This window comes from Anser anser (assembly GCF_964211835.1).
Source record: "Anser anser genome assembly, chromosome: 19".
Taxonomy (NCBI): Eukaryota; Metazoa; Chordata; class Aves; order Anseriformes; family Anatidae; genus Anser; species Anser anser.
In genome coordinates, this window is record NC_139740.1 from 14,811,174 (window position 1) to 14,835,108 (window position 23,935).

The 23,935-nt window shown below is 65.0% G+C and overlaps 2 protein-coding genes across 3 annotated transcripts; one reads left to right on the forward strand and one right to left on the reverse strand.

Moving 5' to 3' along the window:
- Positions 1 to 2,880: 2,880 nt before the first annotated feature.
- Positions 2,881 to 5,350, reverse strand: LOC310883946 (uncharacterized protein). Of its 2 annotated transcripts, none has more exons than XR_014573958.1 (2): positions 5,251 to 5,350; positions 2,881 to 3,576 (listed from the first exon to the last, which is right to left on the reverse strand). XR_014573958.1 is itself a non-coding variant. In XM_083805039.1 (2 exons), exon 1 carries the CDS (start codon positions 5,179 to 5,181, stop codon positions 4,078 to 4,080), a length of 1,104 nt encoding a protein of 367 aa, XP_083661165.1. In that variant the 5' UTR covers positions 5,182 to 5,237; the 3' UTR covers positions 2,881 to 3,576; positions 4,024 to 4,077. The 2 variants fall into 2 exon arrangements, 1 of the variants encoding a protein (XP_083661165.1); XM_083805039.1 differs by lacking the exon at positions 5,251 to 5,350 and adding an exon at positions 4,024 to 5,237.
- A 125-nt stretch (positions 5,351 to 5,475) lies between these two features.
- On the forward strand, positions 5,476 to 10,315 carry CBX4 (chromobox 4). Its single transcript, XM_083805152.1, has 5 exons — positions 5,476 to 5,707; positions 5,832 to 5,875; positions 6,693 to 6,758; positions 7,458 to 7,524; positions 8,087 to 10,315. Exons 1-5 carry the CDS (start codon positions 5,639 to 5,641, stop codon positions 9,416 to 9,418), a joined length of 1,578 nt encoding a protein of 525 aa, XP_083661278.1. The 5' UTR covers positions 5,476 to 5,638; the 3' UTR covers positions 9,419 to 10,315.
- Positions 10,316 to 23,935: the final 13,620 nt, after the last annotated feature.

Genomic DNA, 23,935 nt, shown 5'->3' on the forward strand with positions numbered 1-23,935 from the left:
CCCTCCTCTGCAAGGGGATGCCCTCGCGGGTGGGAGCACTGCTCCGGTGCTGGCGTGCCCCGGGCCCGGTGTCCCAGGCGTTGCAGACGGAGCTGGGGGATGCGGGGCAGGCGGGATCCATTCAGCCAGGTCGGTGCTGAGCCCCACACAGGGGCAGGAGGGGCACAACCGGGGACAGCGGGGCCGCAGCGCCTCTTCCCTCTGCATTCCTCCTGACTTCCCTGATTCTAAGAGGATTAAGGGCAGATGGTCTCAGAGGCTCCCTTGCCAGCACCCATCCGTGAGGCTCTGGGGAAGGGCGCTTATTGCCACCCAGGTCCCCAGGGCGGGATCCTCCCCGGACCCCGCTGCTCGGCGCTGCCCTCCCCAGCCGTGCTGCCCTGCAGAGCGGGGCTGTCGCTGCCTCCCCCGTGGGGTGTGGATGTGTGTGGGGGGGGGGCCCCGCCATGCCCCCAGCTGCGTGCCCACCACAACCGCTTCTGCCAGCGGTGCCACGTGTGCGCTGCGTCCGGCCCCTCCACCCGCCCCATGAAAGCAGGCTCCATTGTGCTTTGTGAAGCGGCTGTGAACGTGCATTGTGCACTTGGACACGTCTCGTTCCCAGGGGTCCTGCACGCTGCCTCCCTCCTGGTCCGCGCTGGAAGCAGCTCAAGAAAAAAAGATCTCACCTGACACAGCCCCGCGCGAGCCAGAAGGAGCCGCAGTGCCCTGCTTGTGAAGCCAGCTGGATTTCCACGTGATGCCCTGGTTCACCGAGGTTTTGCCCCCGGATTTTCCCACTGCTACTGCCTCTGTGTGGGCACTGGGGGCTCCTGTGACAGCCCCCACCACTGCACCTGGTTTTAAGGCCACCACGCCTGGTCCATGCTGACGGCCTGAGCCTTGCATGGGGAAGGTTTTGGTGTGGCCGGAGGAGGGGGGGAAGCTGTGGTAGTGCAGGGGAGCAGTGTGGGTCTGTGCAGCCCAGCGGGGGCCGAAGTCAGGACCAAAGAGCCCCAGCCGGGTGCTGGCAGGGCTGGGCGGGCAGGCAGGGGGCCCTGAGCGAGGAGTTGTCTCCTCGCACTGCTTTCCGGGGTAGTGCATCCGCTGGGTGCTCTGTGCATTGATTTTCTTCCTGCAGCAGCGTCTGAAAATACTCCTGCATGCCCCATGGTCCTGTACATTTTGCTAAAAGCCTTGAAGAGCTAAGAGTTTGTTGCAAAGGGGTCTCTGCTGCCTCAGAAAGCCTGTTACGCCGGGAGCAGAGCATGCAGCACTTCAGCTACAGGAGCAAAGGCGGTGGGGATGCTCCCGGGGTTTTCAGTGTGCACGTTGGAACAAATTCCAGCCCCGGTTCCAGCTGAGTTGACTCTTCCCTCACTGTTTGAAACAACCCCGGCCAGCAATAGCTGAGCTGCTCAGCACTAGCACTGGGTTTGAACTGCGAGGCAAAGGGGCAGCTTGTATTTAGAAGGAGACAATAATTGCAAGTCAGATTTGCTTGTTCAATACTCTATTGACAGATTTGCCTTGGCAACCTGGAACAGGGTTTCATTGTGTGCATCTTACCTCATGGCATCCTATTGATTGTTGGGTGGGTGGGCTTTTATTTTTTTTTTTTCCCTAGCCTACCTACTCATCCTTTTCTTGTCTTTCTCCAGCGCGGCGTTGACCTCAGCAAGGGCTATATTATAAGCCGGTTTTCAGAGTGGCCACAACTTCACATGTAAGCCAGGCCTGACAAAAGCAGAAGGGCACATCCACAAGCCCAGCTGGCCAAGGCTGCGGGCAGCCAGGTAGGAAAGAATGGGGCCAGTGCCCTCCCCCCCCCTCCAAGGACACCGTTATGCAAGAGAGTTGCAAAGTCCGTGCCTGGCCGCCTACGGGAGCGGCCTTGAAGGAAATGCTAGAACTATTCATGAATTAACTTTCTGTTATTATTTAGAGCTCAGCCCAGCGTGCTCCCAGCCGGTTTGGGCTGCAGGAGGTGCCGCTGGCCCTTCCGGGGCAGGCAGGAGGAAAAGCTGAGAGCCCAAACTGCAGCCTTGGAGTCGTCTTGGTGGAATTAGGGGATTACAGCTGAAAAAGAATCGCTGGTTTGAATTGCTAATAATGATATAGACTAATGAGCAACATCAGAAATGATGGCGTGTGTAATCAGTGCAGCTCGATAGCAAACATACAGCAGGCCTGCAGGAGCTACTGGCGTAAGAGGAGAGGGGAAACGGAGCATCTTGCATTTTAGAGAGGCAGAACTCAGCCCCAAGTGAGGCACTGCCACAGGGCTGGCTCTGTCTCCAGGGTAAGAAGTTTATAAATAATGATGGAAAGAATAAACCGAGACAGACATCAGCTCTGGGTAGTAGGAGGGAACATGGCCAGCAAATATTTGAGGGGAAATTGCCTTGGTATGCTTCCTAGCACCTGCAGGAAGCCCATCTGTCTCAGGCTGTTAGAGGTTTTGTCTTACAGCTGCACCCAGGCAGTTCCCCACCCAGGACGCAGGCCTTGCAGCAACGTGCGCTGCACGCGCGTGTGCCCGGCTGTGCCCGGCTGCCAGCTCCTGCCCAGAACTGGGGTCCTGCCGCCCGAGGGAACCGCATCAGGAGGAAGGAGGTGAGGGAGGAACAGCGTATGCATTGACGATGCTCTGCCGATAAGGTGAAATCTGAATTCTTGTACAGGTGTGTGGCAGAGGGAAAAAATACCCACCGAATGTTCATCTGCACCTCATACCTGCCGTATAAACAGTCAAACAATAAACAAATGCATGGTATTAACAACTGTTCTCTCTGGCTTCCACAGGCAGCAGTTGGCTCTCACCTCTTCTGGTTGGAAACCCTTTTTCTTGTCTCATCCCTGTGATGTGCCCCAGCCAGCCAGGAAGAAGCAGCAGTTAGAAACGTTTCCTGCTTTCTTTATTTAGGATATTTTATGTGGTTCAAATAAGGTGTCCTCTTTCGAATTGACAAAGGGAAAGATGTATCAGTTCATGAACCACTGCTATCTGAGCAAGGTAAGAGAGAGAAAATCACCACCATTACAATCATTACTGTGAATCATGTGCAATCAGCCCGGTAACAGAAAGCAGATGAACATCCTGCAGAAACCTACAGGACGGGGACTGGTGCTGAGCTGCAGGAGCCACGAGGCAGGCAATGATTAAAATGCTTTTAATAATGGTTTTCAGTGTTTCTTTCACCTTGATGCTCTGATTTTTCTTTTTCTTTTTTCCTCTTTTCTCCTCTTTTCTCCTCTTTTCTTTTCTCCTCTTTTCTTTTCTCCTCTTTTCTTTTCTCCTCTTTTCTTTTCTCCTCTTTTCTTTTCTTTTCTTTTCTTTTCTTTTCTTTTCTTTTCTTTTCTTTTCTTTTCTTTTCTTTTCTTTTCTTTTCTTTTCTTTTCTTTTCTTTTCTTTTCTTTTCTTTTCTTTTCTTTTCTTTTCTTTTCTTTTCTTTTTTCTTTTTCTTTTTCTTTTCTTTTTTTTCTTTTCTTTTTCTTTCTTTCTTCTTTTCTTTTTCTTTTCTTCTTTTCTTTTTTCTTTCCAATATATTTTATCAACGGCTCCTCATACACCTCATACTCCTCCCAAGGCAGGTTCTGCAAGGATGCAAAGGATATCTGGTCACACCTTTAAAAAAATACACACATCTGTGCGTGCAGCCAGCCAGCTCCTGCCCTCCTTATCTCCCTTCGGGCTGCGTGCCGGGAGCCGCCGAGCCTTCCCCGCCGCGCCCGGCCCGGGGCCGCCCGGTGCGCGCCTCGAGCACGTTTTGCCGTTTACCCAGATTGGAGCGGAATTGCACCAAATCGCGCTCGTCCCTGGGCATTTAGTTTTATTGCAAGCATTAGTGGTTTGTGCTCGGCTTGTCTCCTCTGGCAACAGGAGAAGCTTGAAATGTCAAAGGGGAGGGTTAACAAACTCCGCTGGCATAAATTTCAATGAATATACGTTTCTTAGGAAAACCGCTAAGTTAAAAAAAAAATTTAAATCTTCCTGTCTGTGCTTTCTTTCGGCTGCTGTTCACAATGGATAATAATTCTTACATTAAGCCCCTTCGGCCCTCCAGGGAAATCAAAATTGTAATATCAGTTTGCTTTTTATTGGCTCGGCTCTGCGATCTCGGCGGCTGCGTCTTTGTTATGGTCTCCGGCGCGGTGACATTCAGCGGAGCCTCCGCGGTGCCCTCGCACCTCCGGGCCGGGAAGGGCCCCCGAAGGGCGCCGGCTGCCGCCGCCGGGGCCGCCCCGCCGGGGGACGGCGGCTCGGGGAGCCCGCGGGCCAGGGGAGGGCGGCCCCGGGCTGCGGCCGGGGGGCACGGGGACCCTCCTCGGGGCGCTCCCGGCCCGGGGGAAGGCTCCGGCCGCGGCTGCCGGCCGCTTGGCAGCGGAGGCGCTCCGGGCCCCGGCGCCGCTCGGGCTCGGCCCCTCCGCACCCCGGGGAAAGTTGCCGGGGCCTCCGCGCTCCGCCGCCGCGGGCACCGCGGGCAGAGCCGGCACACCCCGGGCGGGCCGCCGCCGCCGCCCACTCCGGCCCCGGTAGTCGGCCGCGCCGCCGGGCTGCCTAGAACCGGGGGCCGAGCCCCGCCGGGCCGGGGCTGGGGGCTGCCCGGCGGCTCCTCTCGGCGGTCCCCGCCCCGGCAGCGCCGCCCGGGAGGGGCCCCACGCGTGTCCCACCCCGCGCGGTGCCGCGGCGCGGGGAAGGCCCGCAGCCGCCGCGCTCCACCTGCCCGGGGAAGGCCGCCCGCGGCGCACGGAGCGCTCCAGGCAGGGGCCGCGGCGCGGACACGCGGGGGCCGGGGCTGCCCTGCGCGGCGGGACACACGCGGGGCCACGCGTGCCGCTCCCCCGCCACGCTGCGCTCTTCTCGACCCGCTCACGGCAGCGGTGGCAGCGCGGAGGCCCCCCCGGGACGCGCCCCCACGCCGCAGGGACCCTCGGAGCAGCAGCACCCGGCGGGGGGGGGGATCGTCCGACCCCCGCCGGCCCCGCGGCCGCTCCCTCGCCCCCGGCTCCCGCTGCGGGCCGGGCCCCCCGGGACGAGGCGGCGAGCCCCGAGCCCCGGCCGGGGGGGGACGGAGCGGGGGTGCTGCCGCCCCCGGGCCCAGGGCAGCCCGCGGCGTGGAGGGGTGCGGAGCCTTCCCGGGGGTTCGTCCCCCACGCGGGGACCCCCGCGCACCGGCCGGGTGGGTTGGGTGCCCGCATCCCGGGCCCCTCCGCTGCCCCCCCCCCCCGGCCCCGGCCCGCCCCCCCCGGGCAGCACGGGGCGCGCACCTGCCCCGCGGGCTCTGCCGCCCCCCGCCGGCCGCGGGGCCCGTGGGGGCCGTGCTGAGTCACGCGTGGGGCGGGGGCCGGGCCGCTCGCAGCCCCCCCCCCCCCCCCGCCCCGCGGCCGCCCGGCCCCCGCCCGCCCCCTCCCCGCCTCGCTCCCCGGCAGGGCTGCGCCAATCCCCCGGCCCCGCCGTTGACGGGCAGCCGGGCCCGGGAGGCGCCGCCTCCCTGACGTCTCGCTCCGGGATTTGCACGGGTTGCGGTGCCGCGGCGGCCGCCGCTCAGTGTCTGTCGGGCCGGCGGCGGGAGCTGCCGGAGCCGGAGCGCGGCTCGGCTGCAGCGGGCAGCGCGGACGCCCGGCCCGGCCCGGCCCGGCCCCTCCCGGGCGCAGCATGGAGCTGCCGGCGGTGGGGGAGCACGTCTTCGCCGTGGAGAGCATCGAGAAGAAGCGGATCCGAAAGGTGAGGAGGGAGGGAGGGAGGGAGGGAGGCGGGAGGGAGGGAGGGGGCGGCGGGAGGTGGCCGGGGGGCAGCGGGGGGCAGCGGGGCCAGCTGACGCCGTGTCTTTGCCTCCCGCGCTCCGCAGGGCAGAGTGGAGTACCTGGTGAAATGGAGGGGCTGGTCGCCCAAGTGAGTACCGAGCGGCGGCGGGGCAGGGGGCGGCAGGCAGGGGGCTGCCGGCCCGGCCCGCCCGTGGGGCTCCCCCGGCCCCGCCGCGCTCCGCGCCCCGGCGAGGCCCCGGCCAGGGCGGCGGGAGGCGGCGGCGGGGCCCGGCGGCGGCGGCGGCGGGCGCGGAGCGAGGCAGGCAGGCGGCGGCTGATGTGCACCAGAAAATGGCTCCTTCCCCCTTTCCCTCCTCGGGAGCCGGGCTCCATATTGCAGAAGCGAGCGGGGGGGCAAGGGGGGGGGGGGGGAAGGGGGAATAATCGCCAAAACGAAAGGCGCAGCCCCGCAGCCCCGGGGCGGGCGGGCGGGCGGTGGCGGAGCTGCCCCGGGAGCCGCCGCCGAGGCGGAGGCACCGGCCGCCGGAGCGAGGGCGGCCGCTGCGGGCTGCGGAGTATTTGGGGTTTGCATGACAGTGCCCGGGGGGGGGCGGCGGGGGAGGGGGCGCGCTGCTCGCCCGGACTCCGCCGCCGGGTCCCTCCTCCGCGCCGGGGCCGCTTTAATGGGTCCAGGAAAGGGGATTTGGAAAATTTCATCATGACATGCTTAGAATTCCTCCGGAATAATAACTGCGCTAAATAAACAGTTCCGTCCCCGTGCCCCCCCCCACCCCTCCCTCCCCCGCCCATCCCCCTCCCCGGGGACCCGGGCCCTGGGCGCGAGCCCCGAAACGGGCCCGGGGCGCCGGCACGGACCGGCCCCGGCCGCTGCGCCCCTGCCCGGGACCCCGGCCCCCGCCCGGCGGGCCCCGCGGCTGACGGCTGCCCTTCTCCCCTCCCGCAAGATACAACACGTGGGAGCCCGAGGAGAACATCCTGGACCCCCGGCTGCTGATCGCCTTCCAGAACAGGTGAGCCGCGGGGGGGGGGCGGGGGGCTCGGCGCCGGCCGGGGGGGGGGGCTGCGGGCACCCGCGCCCCGTGCCCGCCCGTGCAATTGCAGATGCGTCACGGAGCCGACCGGGGGCCGCGGCAGGGGCGGGCGGCGGCGGGCGCGGGACGGGCCCGGGGGCGCGGCCCCGGCGGGGCGGGCGGCGCGGGGCCGCCGGGAGCCGCCTCCGGTTCAAGGTCCCCCGCGCCGCGCTCCCCCCACGCCGCGCCTTGCGCTCCTGCCTGCCCGGGGATTTGATGCCTGCGAGTGAAGGAGGCGGCGCTGCTGCTGCTGCTGCTGCGCTTGAACTGGCTTTTTTTTTCTTTTTCTTTTTTTTTTTTTTTTTTCCTTTCCGTGCATTTATTTCCTGTAGTATTTTGGCGCAAACTGTAAACTTCAGCCCCTCGCTGCAGCGGGGGGAGGCGGCAGCGGGGAAGTCGCCTCGCGAGACGCGTCCTGCCCCAGCAGCCCGGCCGTGCCCCCGTCCCGCCGCATCCCGCAGGACCCCGCGCAGTGCCCCTGCACCTGCAGATCCCGGTCCCCCCCCTCCCCTTCACACCCACCCGCTGCGCCCGTATGGGGTCCTTGGCACCGCAGGGGCTGCAGGCGTGGGGCACAGGTGGGCACGTCCTGGGGGTCTGCGGGGGCTGCGGCCTCACCCTGACTCTGTGTTCCTGCAGGGAGCGGCAGGAGCAGCTGATGGGATACCGCAAGCGGGGGCCCAAGCCAAAGCCGCTCGTCATGCAGGTAAGTGCAGGGGGGGGCCCAGCCCCGCGCTCCCGGGCAGCCTGTTTGCGGTGCCACGCGTCCCCAGGGAGCCGCTTTCAGCGGGTTTCATCATGCAGAGGAGCCGTTGTGCGCAGCCCGGCGCTCGGCAGTGCCGTGGGGACACGTGTCCCCAGCGCTGAGCTCATCAGGAGCTCCCAGCCCCAGGGGTGGACGATGCAGCCCTCCCCCCCCACACTCCCCCCCCGGGGCTGCAGGGCAGACCCACGGCACCGGCGGCTGGGCGGCATTAGCAGGCTGCCCGCAAGCTGTGCAGCAGCAGCCCTGTTTGGTCCCCGTTCCCAGACAGCTGATTGAAGGGTGCTTTTCTTCTTTTCATTGCTTCATTAATCTGGAGCAATGCACGGCCTGTAAGTGGGAGCGGGCTGGGGCTCTGCGGCGCACCGAGCGTGCCGCGCTGCAGCCCGGCGAGCGGAGCCGCGGGAGGGGCGGGCGCTGCACGGCAGCCCCCCGGCGCCTGCTGGAGCACCGGGGCCCTGCTCCGGGGCCCTGGCTGACCTCAGCCCTTGGCTTTGCGTTGCAGCTTCCCTCCTTCGCCCGCCGCTCGAACATCCTGACGGGGCTGCAGGACCCTGCCGTGGACACCAGGCCAAAGCTGGACCTCGGCTCCTCCGGCAAGAGCCAGCAGCACCAGTATGAACTCAACAGCAAGAAGCACCACCAGTACCAGCCCAACGGCAAGGAGAGCAGCATGAAGCACCAGTCCCACAGCAAAGGCAAGTATTACTACCAGCTGAACAGCAAGAAGCACCACCACTACCAGCCGGACCCCAAGATGTACGAGCCCCATTACCAGCCCAGCAGCAAGGAGCCGCAGAGCCAGGCCTGCTTGGACAGTAACAAGAGCCCCTTGGTCGCCCATCCGGACAAGTGGGCGCACGGCCCGGCCAAAAACTTGCTGGGCCCAGTCAAGAACCTCTCTGCCGAGAGCAAGAACGGGGCTGAGAAGAACCTGTCCAGTGGTACCGGGCCCCCTCCTCGGGACAGGGTAACGAGCAACGGCCTCGGGGGCAAGATGAAGATCGTCAAGAACAAAAACAAGAACGGGCGCATCGTGATCGTCATGAGCAAGTACATGGAGAACGGCATGCAGGCGGTGAAGATCAAGTCCGGGGAGCCACCCCGGAAGCGGGCCACGGAGGAGAGGACTCCTAAGAAGGGTGGGGAAGAGAAGCTGGAGGCTTGGAGGAAGCCGGGGGAGGAGAGAATGGTGGGCAGCAATGCCCTGAGCGCCGCAGAGGCCGAGGGCAGGCAGCCCCCCGCGGAGCTGGAGGAGAGCCCCAGGAAGCCTCCCCCGGCCAAGGAGCTGCCCCTTCCTCCAGCGGAGCAGCCCCTGCAGCTCACCACCAAGCCGGACCTCGTGCCCTGGTCCCTGAGCCCCGGGCGGGAGCACAGCCCGTCTTCCATGGGACTGAACCTCTCCAGCCCGGGCGCCCGCAAGCGCTGCCTGTCGGAGCCGCACGGGGACCGGGAGCCGGGCAAGAAGCGCCTGACGTCCCGGAGCATCAGTGCCCCCACCTGCCTCAGCCCTCCCGGCCCCGAGCGGCCGGAGGCGCCTGCCGCTGCCCAGCCAGAGGTCATCCTGCTGGATTCGGACCTGGACGAGCCCATAGACTTGCGCTGCGTGAAGCCGCGGGCGGAGGGCGAGCCGGCCCTGGCGCAGGTGAAGCCGGAGGTGCCGCCGGTACCGGCCGAGAAGCCGGCTGCGGAGCCGCCGCAGCCCCGGGAGGCTGCGGAGGAGGAGGAGGAGGCCGAGTCCCTGCAGGAATTCAAGCCCTTCTTTGGGAATATAATTATCACAGACGTGACGGCAAACTGCCTGACCGTGACCTTCAAGGAGTATGTGACGGTGTGAGGTGGCCGGTGGCTGCTCCCCATGGGAGCCGCCTGCCTGCCCCAGGGCCGCCGGCCCCACCGCCTCCCTCCAAGGTACTGGTGCCCCCTCCCCGGAGCCCGCGCGGGGCGGCAGAGCCTGCCCTGGCTGCGGGGACACCGGGGCGCAGCGCGGTGGCCGTCCCTGCCACGCGGGGTGTCCTCTGCTGCTGCTCCTGCCCCGGGTCGTGGGGCTGCCGCTGGGACCTGCGAGCGCCGGGACTGGCGAGGATGGGGCCTGCCAGTTACTCAGAGTTATAGTATTATATTTTAACAGTGCTAACTTGTCGAGTGATTCTTGCTCCCGTTTGTACGTGGTGTTATTGAAATGTATTGTTTGAGCTGAAAGCTGGTCGCCCTCCGACCGTGCTAATATATTTATTTGTAGGTATTTATATAATGAAATATAAAGCCTAGATTTATGGAGCCCCTAGATCACCTTATAAACTATATCAAACGAATATTTTCTGTTTTCCTTTTTAACCATTCAGCATTTGTTAGTCTCGTCCCCTTGCCCTCCTTACGACCCGCAGGACCATCCCTGGTATATATTTTTTGATACTGTACACATGTGGTGTTTCTATGTGCAAAAAAAAAAAATCGTTATCTAAAGCTAAACAAGCTATTATAGAAATTGCTGCTATTAGAAATGTCTAAACTATAAGCTTCCAATTATTAATTGCTTGAATGTAAATATTAAATGGAGATGTTGAAAGTGCATTTGATGTTCTGCAGCTAGTGTAGATCGGATTGCAAAGCCCAGCTGCTCGTAGGTGGAGCGCGAGCTGCCAGCAGCGCTTCCTGGTCCGAGGGCTGTGTCATGGGGGGAGAAATGTATCATGCAATCATTGCAAAGGACTATAAACCTTTACAAAAACTACAAGGATCTGGAGTGCATTTGTTACTGCATACAAACAGCACGGCAGCTTGCCTGGGGGGGCAGGCCGTGCCTGAGGGGCCCTGGTGCAGGCACTCGCAGGTTAACACCAGGTCCGAGGCACAGCGCTGGCTTCGTCTCTCGCAGGACAGGAGCAGCGCATCAAATAGCTCCGACTTTTCCCCGAAAGCATGGAGATGAGTGCTTGCAGCCTGTGGTACGTGAAGGGCACCCTGTTTCCTCCTGGTGCCCCCCAGGAGGACCACGAGGCCGCAGGAGCAGGTGGCGCAGTGCCTGGCTTGGTGCTGGGCTTCCCTCCCTGCCAGCGGGGCAGGGGGAGGCCTGCGCTGTGCCGAGGCAAAAGGGGCTGTGCGGGACCAAATCTGCAAGGCTTCTGGAAATGTGGGCCAGGAAGGCGGCTGCAGGGGACGGGCAGGCGCTGGCTGTTAGCCTGACGGTGCCACTCCAGCAGAATTATCCCCAGCTTTGGGCAGGGTCGTGATTAGATGAGGAACTGAACTCCAGAAAGCAGGATGGTCCAGATTTCCTAAGTAGGCCTGCAGGCATCTCTGAACTAGATTAACAGTTGCTGGAGTCCACTGAAAATGCAGTACAGGGCTAACGCTTTACAAAATGGCAACGTCTGCGTGAGGTACAGGGCATGGTCTGCAGCCTCGTCCTGCTCCCACCCCACCAGGGCTCCTTACGGCGTCTCCGGGCAGGGTCGGGTGTTCGTGGGGACACTTTCCTCTGAACCTTGTGCTTGCAGATGTGGTGTGGTGGCCCTGCTCGTCTTAGGCTGTTGCTTGAAGTTGATTTGGAGGAACAGCGGCTGTTCAGCTTGTGGGTGCCATTTTCTCTAGCTTGGACAGCCATTGAGGTCTGTGTGGAAGTGGAACGATCGTGAAATGTAGGCACCGTTGCTGAGATGTTATGTCGGTTAGGTCTGCTCTTCTGCGTGCCCTTATGGTGGTGGAAATGGCTTCTGGGAGCTTACACCATAAAAATGGTTTCATCGTGGCTATTTTGTTAAACTCCCAAGTGCGGGCAAGGTCAAAACTGGCATCTGGGTTCATCTTGTTTCAGTTGATGTTTCAAAGTCAATGGAAACTCATGCAATAGTGTTTCGAGATTTTCACCCGCGTCCATGGAGAGGACCGGGGACCCCAAAATCTCATCATGCGCACGCAGACAGCAAGTGGAAATAGGTGAGCTGTGATTAAAATCAGCGTTTTGCCTGTTAGCTGTGCTGAATCTTAAGAGGGCTTTGATCAGCACCACGCGTCGCCAGGAGGGCGCGAGGGCCGGGCAGAGGCGGCGGCGCTGGGGCTGGTGGAGCGCAGGCGTCGGAGCGGGAGCCCGCAGGGTGCGCGGGCGAGCCCCGCACGGGGACGGCTTGGTCGGAGGCATCTCCCCGCCATCCCAGCCTAGCTGGCAGAGCAGACAATCAGAAGTGATGCATTTCCCTTGATTAATTAAGCTAATGGTTATCTGAAAACAAAAATGGCATGGAAGAGGAGACGCATGCTCAGAATGCAAAATGTGATTTATGAAAGAGGAAGTGCTGCTCGACAGACAGCGGCAGGAGCCAGTCCAGCAGCAGGGGCTGGGCAGGCGGGCTCTCTTCTGGGGCAGCTTGTGTGCAAAAGGAGAACTTCGCTTTACCCAGACAAAGGTAGATGAAACCAAAGAGGTTTCTCACAGCTACTAGGATGTGTCTTCTAAAGGCGGGCTTGCAGACGCCCGGCTGCAGCCTGAGCATCGCTGCTTCTCTCACCAGCAGCTCCCTTCTCTAGAGTGCAGGTGTGTGAGACTCGGCAGCTAACGACTCTTTGCAGGTCTATGGTTAGCTTTACTCATTAACATTCAAACAAAAGGATTGTACTGTGTTTGCCAGTTTTTAAGGAAATCATGCTCCTCTGAGTGTGAGCTCTCTGCAGCTTCCCTTCGCTACACCCACCACTGCTCCATTAGCTGTAGAAGCACCTAAAATATTGTCTCTGTTGGCAGTAGCTGTGGTTTGTTTGAGGCACCATTTCCCGGAAACCACATAGCCAGATATTTCTTAGTTTAATAGTTTGATCATGTTTATCACAACTCCAGCAGCTTCCTGTGCATTGAAAGGTGTGATAAGTAGTTACTGGTTTAAAAGATACGCTCTCCACTTGGTTTGTGCCAATTGGCTGAGAAAGATGAGTGTCGAGGATATAAATTACTTATTCATACTGCTCTCTTGCCATATTAAGTGCATCAGACCTAAATGTCTGATACTGAGAAAATTAATGGGAGGTCCGCTATGACTTCCAATGGTTATCAAAGCAATCCAGGACGAGATGGAGCATCACCACTCTCCATTAGGAAGACTGGTGTGTGCTACATTTAATGTATTTCCCAGGAACGCGTTAACCTCTGTTTGGTTTGGATTTATTCCAGAGAAACATTTGCTGATTTAAAAGGAGAATTTGTATTCGTATTTGAGCTCTTCTAAAAGGGTCTGATGCATCCGTCTATACATGGCCACTGCAGCTCTGAGACTGTAAATTCGCGCTGTAAAGCTGGTTTCACATTCTTCCCTCCCTGGCGGTGGTGAGACCTGTGCTGGCTCCAGCACCGCTGTTTGTGTCCGGCCGCCTGCCTTCCCTCCCTGGCTCTGTCGCTGGCTGCACGGGCAAGAGGGTGCACCCTGGGGCTGAGGATGCTGCCGAGGAGCAGGATGTTAAATAAACAGGCCACGTGGATCTTGCCTCTTTTACTCAAAAGAAGAAATGGCCTCGCGGGGACTGGGAGACTTCCAGATCTGAACCGGGAATGGGAGAGGGATTTCCCCCCAGGGAAGGGAGCACGGGTGTGAGGGTGGTGGGGAGGTGAAGAATTTCCCAGGCAGGCAATGCACTCTGTGCCTTTGCTCCTGGGGTGAGCTTCTCCAGGCATTTTCTGGGGTTTTTCCTGTATTTTTCCCATCCCCTGTCATTTTGCTATGCGATGTGGTGAGCTGACGGTGTGACTCCACTGCTGTGTGCGGTGACCCCAGTATCTCTCCCCTGCCGGAGGAGCTGGCAACAAGGTACAGTATTCATGGTCACGCTGGGGAAAAAACAAGCCCGCTGTTGAGGCTGCATGTTTTCCAGGCCAGTCCCCTCCAGCAGAGCGTGGGCTGCACAGCGTGGCCTTGCACGTGTTGGCTGCCATCAGCTGTTTTAAGTAAAGCTGTATCTAATCGGACCGAGTGCTCTGACCCAGGGTAAAGCCTTCGAAGCCCTCCAGGTTTGGTCTGGCAGCAAGGCTTGCAGCGGGCGGATTTTGCCCCCGTGTTACTGCATTTTCTGTGGGGTGGGTGCCCCTTGGCCCAGCAGAGGGCTGTGAATGATGGTGGCCAAAATACAGCCCCCGCATGAGGGGGACACGAGCTGGGCAGTGCGGGGTCCCCAGTTCCTGCCCCATCCACCGGCCCCCTCGCCTCTCCCAGCCCATGGGGCCACCCCTGGCTGAGCAGTTGCAAACGCCTTGCAGTAGGAAATCCTCAGTCTCCTCCGCAGATAAGATCATTTGGATTCAGCCCAGATTCATACAAGATCCGTGTCGGGAAGAGACGACCACAAGGACACTGCTCTGTTTACATTTTCACCAGAAGAGGAAAAAGGCTCCGTAGTGACGGGCACTGCCCAAGCTGGCCCCAAACGCGCCCAGGACCTCAGTGAGCGGCTCTGGGGGTTCCTCTGCCAGGGAAACGCTCCTGTCTGCGCCGTGACGTGGGCAGAATTCAGCTAAACGCAAAACAAAGCAGGCACGCTCGCTAACGAGGTGTCTGCCACCAGCGCTATCCGAGCTCGACGCGGCTCTGCAGCAGAGCCCTGGCTTTGGCAGCACGGGGGTAGAAAAGGGGACCGGTGGGACAGCGAGGTGTGCGTCTGGGCAGAGAGGATGGGGCTCGGCGCTGGGCTCCCCACCCAGTGCTGCCGGGGGGTCCCTGCCTGCCGGGTGGGGGACACGATGGGGAAGGAGGCTGAGGAAGGACGGTCCTGGCTGAGCTTCTGCTCCTGGGAGCCGTGCCGGGGGCTGTGCCGGCGTGGGAAGCCTTGTGAGCACTGAAGAGGTGTTAGCGCGTGGTGGACCTCTGGGTGCAAACGGGCGAGAAGCGGCTGTCTCAGTAACAAGGACAGGTGGGGGCAGTTGCTGGCGGGGGTGATTGTAGGTGGGGGTCCCCTCCCCCCCGGGACCCATCAGTGCCTCCCTTCAGCAGGCCAAGACCCCCGGTCACCCGGGGAGCCGTTTGCCGGCACCCACTGAAGTCATTTCTCAGCGTGAGCCGTCAGCTCAGCTGACACCTTGATGTAGTTTAAAGTAAACTGCAAACATGAAGATTTATTTTTATCGAAGGAGCAGGCATATAAACCATGCTGTGCGACACAGCGCAGCCTGGTAGGAAGCGCCCTGAATTTCAGGAGTTGTGACTTCGGCGTGCTGGGCCATGTGTTGTCCCTCGCTGGCCCTGCTGATAGCGGGCACATGTTGTTTAGGGGGTGAGCAGGGAAGGGAACTTAATCACCAACTGCCAGACCCCCGGGGTGTCCATCGAACACCAGCACCCCCTGTGCAAGGGGCAGCCCCGGCACCGTTTGGAGCGGCGGTTCCTGACCTGGGCAAGCTGCTGAGGTACGGCACGGCCAGCGTTGGAGGCTCCGTGCCCCAGAGAGGCGCCGGGAAGGGAGGCGCGGCTGCAGCCCTGCTCTCCGCGGGCTGTAAAATACTGCCACGTCCCCAGGGGGGATGGCAGCTGCTGTGGCATGGGCATGCCAGCCAGAATTGCTTAGTTTGAGGTAAGAAAGGGAATAACCTAAACCTTTCAGAAGTGTTGCTGTTGTACTGCAGCATCCAGGGCAGAAAAATACCACTGATACAGAAAGTAAATTAAACAGACTTAGTTATTACTATAAATTGCATTAACAGGCAGTGTGAACGGAGGGTCTGAAGCTTTAACAAATGTGTACTGAATATTGGGCACGAAGACTGTGCTGAGCAGGAATTACTGCGCTGGTGTGAAGCCACATCTTGTCTCCTGGAGCTATTGGATGCTCATCTTCATCTGCAGCGGGGACAAGACCAAGATTTATATCAGAAGGAAACAAGGCATTCAGTAACAGCCATGAGAGGAGCCACAGCTAGCTCTTCCAGGAGCACCCCGTCCCACCTGGAGCTGCACCACAAGAAGGGCCCTGGGCCACCCTCGGCTGCTCCCTTCCCCTCTTGCCGCGCAGCACAGGGAGCGCATTTCTCTCACGAAACACAAGAATAGGAAAACCAAGATGACTCAGACTTCAAAAGTTACCTCTTGGCTGAAACTAAAGATGGAAAATTGCAGACCACAAGCTGGTCTGAGAGAGTTGTGAGCACCAGAGGCTGGCGTGGAAAGTAGGACTCAGCGTTCCCCTTCTGTCAGGTGCTGGCGGTGGCTGGCGAGCGCGGCATGCGCCAGCCCCAGGGCAGGCAGGCGGGACGCAGCCGGGCGATGCTCCACGGTGCCGTGCACCAGGCCGGCCTCCCCAGGGCCCACGTGGGGATCGCCAGCCCCGAGGCAGGAATGGCTCCAAGCAGCTTGAGGGACTGCAAAGCTCTCCTCGGGACTCGGGCACACATGGCCCGCGCTGCAGAAAGGTCCGGCCTCTGCGGGAAGGAAAGATGAGCGTGTGGCGTGTGGGCTCTGCCCTGCTGCCAGGGCACCCCCAAAAAAGCTGGGGATGGGGAACGCAGCACTGCGCCAGGGAACCTGCTCGGGAGGGGGCTCCCCTGGGCTGTGTGGGTCCTGTTGGGGCACCAGGAGCCCCCGCGCTGCCCCCGCTGCGGTGCTGGGCAGGGCAGGTGGTGCTGGTGGCCCACGCGGAGATCCCGGAGATGCCCCTTGTGTAAGTCTGGGCAGTGGGATTTCAGAGGCTGGGGGCTTGGGGGGGTTCTCTATCTCTCAGCGATGAATTTCTGTTACCTGCCCTGATATTTCTCTGTCTCCTGCTTTCTGAGGGGAGGATGCCTGTTCGCACGGCTGCTGCAGTAGAGGGGAATGCACTTTGCACATCACCGTCCATGGAGCTGTTCAGAGCTCCCAGTATTAGTGCCTTGAGGAAAGAAACCATTTGTATTTTGGTTAAAAAAAAATAAAAAATGAGAGCATCGGGTTCTTTTAATTGCCCAAGACGAGCTTTGGAGAGGGATGGTTTTTTTAGGCATCATGGAGCCAACAAAGCACCTGAAAGCACAAAATTAATGTTAATTTTCACATATGTTAGCAATTCCACATGGCTTGAATAAAATACAGGATGAAGCAGTGTCCCTGAATGTACCCATCCATTTGCAGTGCGGTGCAAGCCAGGCTGTCATTTTAACATCAGGAATGTATTTTATAGCCGCTGCCCCCTGTGTCCGATGGGTCCAGCCGTGACACTGTCCTTCCTCTGCTTGTTTCCTTTTGGCACATGAAGTCACCAGCGACAGATAAAATAGGGAGATTCATTGTGGGTTGTGCAAAGAAGACGATGTGGTGGCCAGACACCAGAGGTGCCTTGAATCTTCCTGCCTGGCTGTTGGAATGATGCCTTATCTTGAGTTTAAGGGCTCAACCTGACCCTGAGCCATTTTTAACCCGAGGTGGGAAGAGCCTGCCCCTGGGTGTCCTTCTCTGCTTTGAACTCACTGCTTTCACTCACTCCACAGTGTCTGCTCTCCTGTTGTTTTTCATTGCTGTACCTCTGAAACCTGAGGCAGACCCACTTTTTGAGCGTTTGATGCTCTGTTTCTTGAAGATGCTTTAACTCTCAGGACTCAGAAATAACTCTTAGCAAATGCAGTGCAGAGAGACCCAACGAGAAGACATCTAATCTAACGTATCACATTTCCATAGCTTGTGCTGCAAGCAGCAATTTGTGGTTCAGCAGCAACGGCTGAGTAGAGACAAGCATTATCACAGGAATTTCTTCCATCTCTCGCCTGAGCGTGTGACAAATAAGTCTTGGCTGTGGCATTGTCTTTTCTGGTTTCAGACTAACAGGCTTAACTCTTTTCTGCTTCCCTGGAAAGGCAATTTTATCGTCGCCGTGTGCACCTTCGCCCCCCCCTTCGCCGAGAATTTGCTGCGGGAGGCAGCAGCCCGTGCACCTGGCCAGCACAGCTCCCAGCGGGAAGGGGCAATAGGGGGAACCCCGGGGGCGCGGGCTCCGAGAGCAGCCAGCCGGGCTGGCCCAGCGCGGCTCGGCCGAGGGGGCTTTCGGGGAACGGGGGGGTCTGGGGCTGCGTCCCGTGAAGCGCAGAACCCCAAAGGGGCTCCTGCGGGAGGGCGGGGGGGGGGGGGGGGGCAGCGGCCGCCTGCTGGGGGTCCCTCGGCTGGCCCGGGACAGGAGGCGCCCGCCCCGCCGGCAGCGGCCCCCCCGGGGGGGCGGACACCAGCCTGGGCAGGGGCTGCTCCTGCAGGCGCCGTGACAGCGGGCGCTGTGTGCCGTGCCGAGCCGTGCCGAGCCGAGCCGTGCCGTGCCGTGCCGTGCCGTGCCGTGCCGAGCCGAGCCGTGCCGTGCCGTGCCGTGCCGTGCCGTGCCGAGCCGTGCCGTGCCGTGCCGTGCCGTGCCGTGCCGTGCCGTGCCGAGCCGTGCCGTGCCGTGCCGAGCCGAGCCGTGCCGTGCCGTGCCGTGCCGTGCCGTGCCGTGCCGTGCCGAGCCGTGCCGTGCCGTGCCGTGCCGTGCCGTGCCGTGCCGAGCCGTGCCGTGCCGTGCCGAGCCAAGCCGTGCCGTGCCGTGCCGTGCCGTGCCGTGCCGTGCCGAGCCGAGCCGAGCCGTGCCGAGCCGCACCGTGCAGTGCCGAGCCGAGCCGAGCCGTGCCGTGCCGTGCAGTGCCGTGCCGTGCAGTGCCGAGCCGAGCCGAGCCGAGCCGTGCCGGGCCGGGCCGGGCCGAGCCGAGCCGAGCCGTGCTGAGCCGTACCGAGCCGAGCCGTGCAGTGCCGTGCCGGGCCGGGCCGGGCCGCGCCACGGGGCAGCGGCAAGAGCATGGACAACGAGGATTTCCCGTGTTAGCGGGGGAAGTGCAAGGCAGAGCAGGCTGGCGGAATTGCCTCAGTATGGCACTGGTGAGCCCGCTTTCGCGTCTAGCACAGCCTCCGGTGTCTCCAAAGCGAGACGGAAACGTTGGAGGGAGCCGGGAAACAGGTAGCGGGGTGCCGGAGCGGCAGGAGGCAGCGGGCTGGTCTGGCACCTCAAAGGGCAGGTTGAGGACATCTTGGTCAGCCCGTAAGCCTCCGCACGGGGAGGAAATCCGTGGACTCGGATGCGCTTTCATCTAGTGAATGAAGCCACAACAGGATCCAGCGGCTGAAGTCCGCAGCAGCAGCAGTGGGGACTGGAATGCGGTGCCATTTTAGCACCGAATGAAAGCCGGCGGCAGAAAAAAATCCAGGTGGAAAGGCAAAAATCTGCGCTGCCTGGCATCTCTGTAGGAGATCTGCTGCCATCCGGCCACTGGCTGTTAGGGGCAGGATGCACAGATGCTGGGGATTGGAACCCCCAGCCTGCGGTACGGGGGCGGCTCCCCTCGTTCAAGCGCCCCGCCCGCCCCCCGGGATTTTGTGCACTCCTGTGAGCCGCCCTCCTGCTCCGGGGCTGTCCCCTCACCGCCTTTGACTTTTATAGGATCAATTCCTTCTCTCCGGGGCGTTCTCGTATTGCACAGCCGCCGTGCCCGCACACCGGGCACCTCCGGGGGGCAGCCGGGGGGTGCGGGCTGCGGGCAGGCTGCGGGGCCCCCCCTCCCCGGGCGCTCCCACTCGCGGCCGTGGCGCTGCGTGTCCCCACGCTGCGTGTCCCCGCCACGCGTGGCCAAGGGTCAAATCCCCGCGGCGGGGAAGCGGAGCGGCAGCGGGAGCCCGGCTGGGACAGACGCGGCGCTGTTTGCCGGGGGGCTGCGGCGGGGGAAGCCCCCGCTTAGACATGGGCAGGCAGCCGGGGGGGGCGGCCCGAAGGTAGGGCTGCGGGGTGGGGTGGGGGGGGGATGTTCCCCCGAGGAGAAGCCGGAGCGGATCAGAGCCGAGCTCGGGGACTTGTCCCGGGTCTGCGCAGCACCGGGGACTTCGCAGCGGTCCCGGCGTCGGGGGGAGCCGCAGGGAGAGGCCGGGGGTTGGGGAGGGGTGTGGGGGGGTCAGGACAGTCAGGGTCGTCCGTGGGCCGGTCGGCGGGCGTCCGGCGCTGGGGGCAGGATGAGGCCCCCCCTCGGCAAACACAGGGCGAATGGGGGGGGCGCATCCCGCCGCGGGAGGAAACGTCCCGCGGTCCCGACAGGAGCGGGAGGAAAACGAAACGGGGACGAGAAAGCCGAGGAGGGCCGAGGCGCGGGGTGGTGCGGGCGGCCGGCGGCCCGGCGGCTCCCGGGCTGCCCAGCCCGGTTCGGCCCGGTTCGGCCCGGCCGGCCGGGGGCGGCGCGGCGCTCACACCTGCATTGCAGCAGGGGCGGGCGGCGGAGCGCTCCCGGGCCGCCGGGCTGGGCTGTCCGCGCAGCGCTGCATTGCAGCACTGCAGGAGCCCCCTCCTTCCCCGCGCCCTTCTCCTCCTCCCGCCGCCGCCGTTCGGCTCCGGGAGCGCAGCCCGGGGCGCGGGACGGCCCCGCCACGCTCCGCTCCTGCTCGCGCGGGTCAGCGGGCCGTGCAACGACCGAGCCGTCCCGGGAACGCTGCCGTGGGGCGGGGGACACGCAGCGACCGTGCTGTGCCCCCTGCCGACCGGGGAGGTGTCTGTCATCGGTTACCGATGGCCCCCGCGCGAGTGGAGGGAGCGGCCCGTCCCGTCGGGGCAGCCGCCGTCCCGCCCGCCTGTCCCCGAGCCCCCGGCGCGGCCCCAGCGCCTCGTCCCGACACCAGAACCGCCTCCGTCCCCGCGGGGCAGGCGGAGCTGTCCGCCCCGACGGGCCTCCGGCTTCGCGTGGACCGGGCACTGCCCGGCCTCGTCCTCCCGGGCTTCCCGGAACCACTTCGGGAGCGTGGGCCGGTCCCGCGGAGACTCGGTAACGCCACCGGGACGGGCAGAGCTGACGGGCGCTGTGCCGGGCCGGCCGGGCTCCCGGGGCTGCCCCTCCGGCCGCTGCCCGACGGGACGGTCCTCCGCGCCGCCGGGGCACTTGCGCTGCCCGCGGGGCGGGCGGAGAGGGGCGGCCAGCCTCGCGTCCCGGGCGCACCGGGCAGGGAGGCTGGCGGCCGCGCTCCGGGCTCCCTCGCCTGGGGACAGCGGCCCGGGGGCCGGCGCCAGCCCGGCGTGCCCAGGCCCTGCGTGGTCCCCGCCAGCCGCGACCGGCGGCTGCTGCGCGCACGGGGCGCGGAGGGGACCGGGGCGACCCCGGTGGGAAGGAGCCCGGCTGCGGGCGGGCGTCCCGGGACCTGCCCCGCCGGCGGGTGCGGGGCGCGGGGGGGGTGCCGGGTCCCCGGCCGGGGGGAGCGCCCGCCCCGGCCCACCGGGGGCCCGTTCCCAAGGCTCCCGCTCTGTGTCTGCTTTGGGAAAACGCCAGCACGGTAACAAAATGGCGGGGAAAGGGTGGGATTGTCACGGCGAGCCCTGCGGCGCTGCCCGCCCGCCCCCCGGCAGCGCCCGGCCGGCCCCGGGGCGCCCGTTCCGGCGCAGGCAGCGAGGCGGGGCCCCCCCCCCGGGCCGCCGGGCCGCCCGGTCTCGCCGCCCGGCCCCGCTCCGGTGCCGCCGCAGCTGCAGAAAATGGCTGCTCGGCGGAGCCCGCTGAATCCTGCCGTGTGTGTGTGTGTGCCTGTGTGTGTGCGCAGGGGGGGCGGCGGGGGGGGAACGGCGAGGAAGCGCCGAGGCTCTCCCCGGCGGCCGCGCCCCCCCGGTGCCCCGCGGCGGGGGGCGGCCGAGGGTCCCGCGGGGAGGCGGCGGGGCCCCGGGGCCGGCACGGAGCCTCCCGCCGGGGCCTCACCTGCGGCGGGGCGGGGGGGCGCGGGGCTCCGGGCCCCGCCGGGCAGCACGTGCCGGCCGCCCCCGGTGCCCGCCGCGGCGGAGGGCTGGGGCCGCGGCGGGGCGGGCCGGCAGCTCCCGCAAGGCGCCTCGCCGGTGGTGCCCGCTCCCGCAGGCGGTCCTGCAGCGGCCGCTCTCCGGCTCGGTTGAAAATAAATAAAATAAATAAAATTAAATACAATAAAACAGAAGCCGGGGCGGGAGCGGCGCTGCGCGAACGCGGCTCGGCCACGGCTCGGTGGCGAAGCCGCAACGAAAACTCGGCCCCGCGGCCCCGCGCCCAGCCGCCGCCCCCTGCCCGTCGCGGCGGCCGCCCCCCGCCGCCTGCCCGCGGGGCCGGAGCGGACACGCGTGGGAGCGGGGCCGCCGCCTCCCCGCCTCCCTCGCAGCCGGGGTCCCGCTCCCGGCGGGTGCGCGCGGCGGCTTTCGCGCGTGTCCGCGTTCCGAGGGGACGTCCCTGAAAGGTGCCTGGGGGAGCCGCGGTGGAGCGAGCCTGTCCCACGGGGGACCGGCCGCCGGGGGCCGGGCTGGCGGCGCATTGCGGGGCCGGGGCACGGTGCAAAGGACGCGTCCCGCCCCCCTCCCGCAGCGCTGCCCGGCCCGGGACGCACGGCAGCCGCCCCGGGACGGCTCGGCGGAGCGGAGCGCGGGGCTCCCCCGTGCCGCGCCCTGCCCGCCCCGTCGGCGGTCCCTTCCCCGCAGCCCACACCCGGAGAGCGCGGCCGGAGGGAACGGGTCCCCGCCGCGGCAGCGGGACGGGGCAAGGCCCGGGGGGTCCCGCAGCCCCCGCCGGTCTCCTCCCGCCCGGGGCGCCGTCGGAGCCCACGGAAGACGGCGCCGCCGCCCCCTCCGGCGACGCTCCCCGCGGCTTCGGGGCAGCGCTGCCCGCCGGGGCCGGGGCCGGACAGGGGCAGCGGGCCGGCCCCGGGGGGGCGGCGGGGGCGGGGGCTGGGGGCCGCCGCGCGGGGGTCCCGTCGGGGGGCACGGGGAGCGGGCGGGGGGGGGCAGCTCCCGGCCCCGCGGGCGGGGGGGGGGGGGGGGCCGCGGGCCCGTTCCACTCGTGCGAGCGCGGTTGCTGCGATACGGGCGGGCCAATGAGCGCGCACCACCTCACCGCGGGCTCTGGCACCGCTTCCTTATATGGTGCGCGCCGTCCGCGGGGCGCCGCGCTCATCGCCATATAAGGGCATGAACCTAAATACAGCCGCTACCTAGGGCGGCGGGGCGGGGCGCGGCGGGGCGGGGCGCGACGGGGGGGGGGGGGCGGGGCAGAGCCGCCAGCCCGGCCCGGGACCCGGCACCCCGGGACCCCGACGTCCCGCCCGGGACCCCGGCTCTGCCCCGCCGCAGCGGCCGCCCCCGCCCCGGTGCAGCCGCCGCCGGTCATGGAGAGCAATGCAAATGGGCCGTGCTGCCCCTCTAATTGCTTTTGTTAAACGCGGCGCCGCGCGCGGCCGCGGGGACGGGGAACGGGAACGGGGCAAGGCCGCCGCCGGGTGACCCCTTCGGTTCCCTGCCCGGAGCCGGGGATCCCACGCGGGGCCGTGGGCTCATCGCCGGGAGCCGCCCCCGCCCCGTCGCGGGGCTCCCCCCGCTGCTCCCGCTCGTGCCCGGCCCCGGTGGAGCGGGGCCGTGGGCTCTGCCCACGCGTGGCGCTGCGGGGGGAAGCCGCGGCCGCTGCAGCCCGAGCCGAGAGCGAGCAGCCCCGGCCTTCGGCCGGCCTTGCGGGCAGCACCGCGGCGAGCCGGAGCCGCGCCGCTCAGACGGGGGGGACCCGAGGGGGGGGGGTCCGGAGACGTCCCGGCTTCCCCGCCCGCCGCGGGAGCTGGGGTCGGCTCCTGCTTCCTTCGCAAACACCTCGCGTCGGTGTTCCTACAAATAAGCGGCGGATTCAGAACCCCCCAAACAAAAGATCTTTTGTGCAAAGTGCCCGCGGCCCGCCGAGCCGCGATAAAGCCCCCCCCCGCCGCGGCCGCCCCACCCCCAGGAGCGGCACCTTGCCCGCCCAGGGCTCGGTGCGAGCCCGCGGAGCGCCGCGGACGCGACTTGGGCGCCCCGGGACCGGGGGGCAGCGGGGGGGGCTCCGGCTCGCCGTGGCACGCTTCGGGACCGGGGCTGCGGCGCTGCCCCGCGGGCGCTCCCCGTGGGAAGGCCGGGCCGGGCCCCCCCCCCCACTTGGCCGTCGACAGCCGGAGCGGGGGCTGCGCTCGAGGCACGCCGCCCCCGCGGGCCCGTCTGTGGAGGCTGCGGGGACACGCGTGGGGAGGTTCCCACGCGCAAGGACGACGCGGGAGGCTCCCCCCGACGGGTGGCGGGGTTGTGCTGCGAGGAAGGGGGGGCGGCGGCTCTCCCCCGGGGGGTCGCGGAGGGGAGCCCCCCCCGCACGGCCCTGGGCCGCGGGGCCTGGCACAGCTCCCGGGCCTCCCGCCGACGCGCACCGGGCACAAGCCGGGCGGCAACGGGCGGCGCTGCGGCGGCCGGGACCGCCTGCCCCGCGCTCCTGGGGGCGGCGGGGGCGGCCTTGCCCCCCCGGGGCGGCCGGAGCGCCGCTGGCTGCGCGGCGGCCGCAGCCGCGATTTTCAGGAGGACGGTGCCACCTATGGAGAGCACCTGGAATTAATCGCGCCGGCGGGGCCGCGCCGGGAAG

Coding starts and splice junctions, on each gene's coding strand:
- LOC310883946 (XM_083805039.1), bottom strand. CDS start 5,181: ATGCGGGCACCCAACCCACCCGGCCGGTGCGCGGGGGTCCCCGCGTGG.
- CBX4 (XM_083805152.1), top strand. CDS start 5,639: ATGGAGCTGCCGGCGGTGGGGGAGCACGTCTTCGCCGTGGAGAGCATC. Junction 5,876..6,692: donor TGGAGGGGCTGGTCGCCCAA/GTGAGTACCGAG, acceptor CCCTCCCGCAAG/ATACAACACGTGGGAGCCCG. Junction 7,525..8,086: donor CAAAGCCGCTCGTCATGCAG/GTAAGTGCAGGG, acceptor TTTGCGTTGCAG/CTTCCCTCCTTCGCCCGCCG.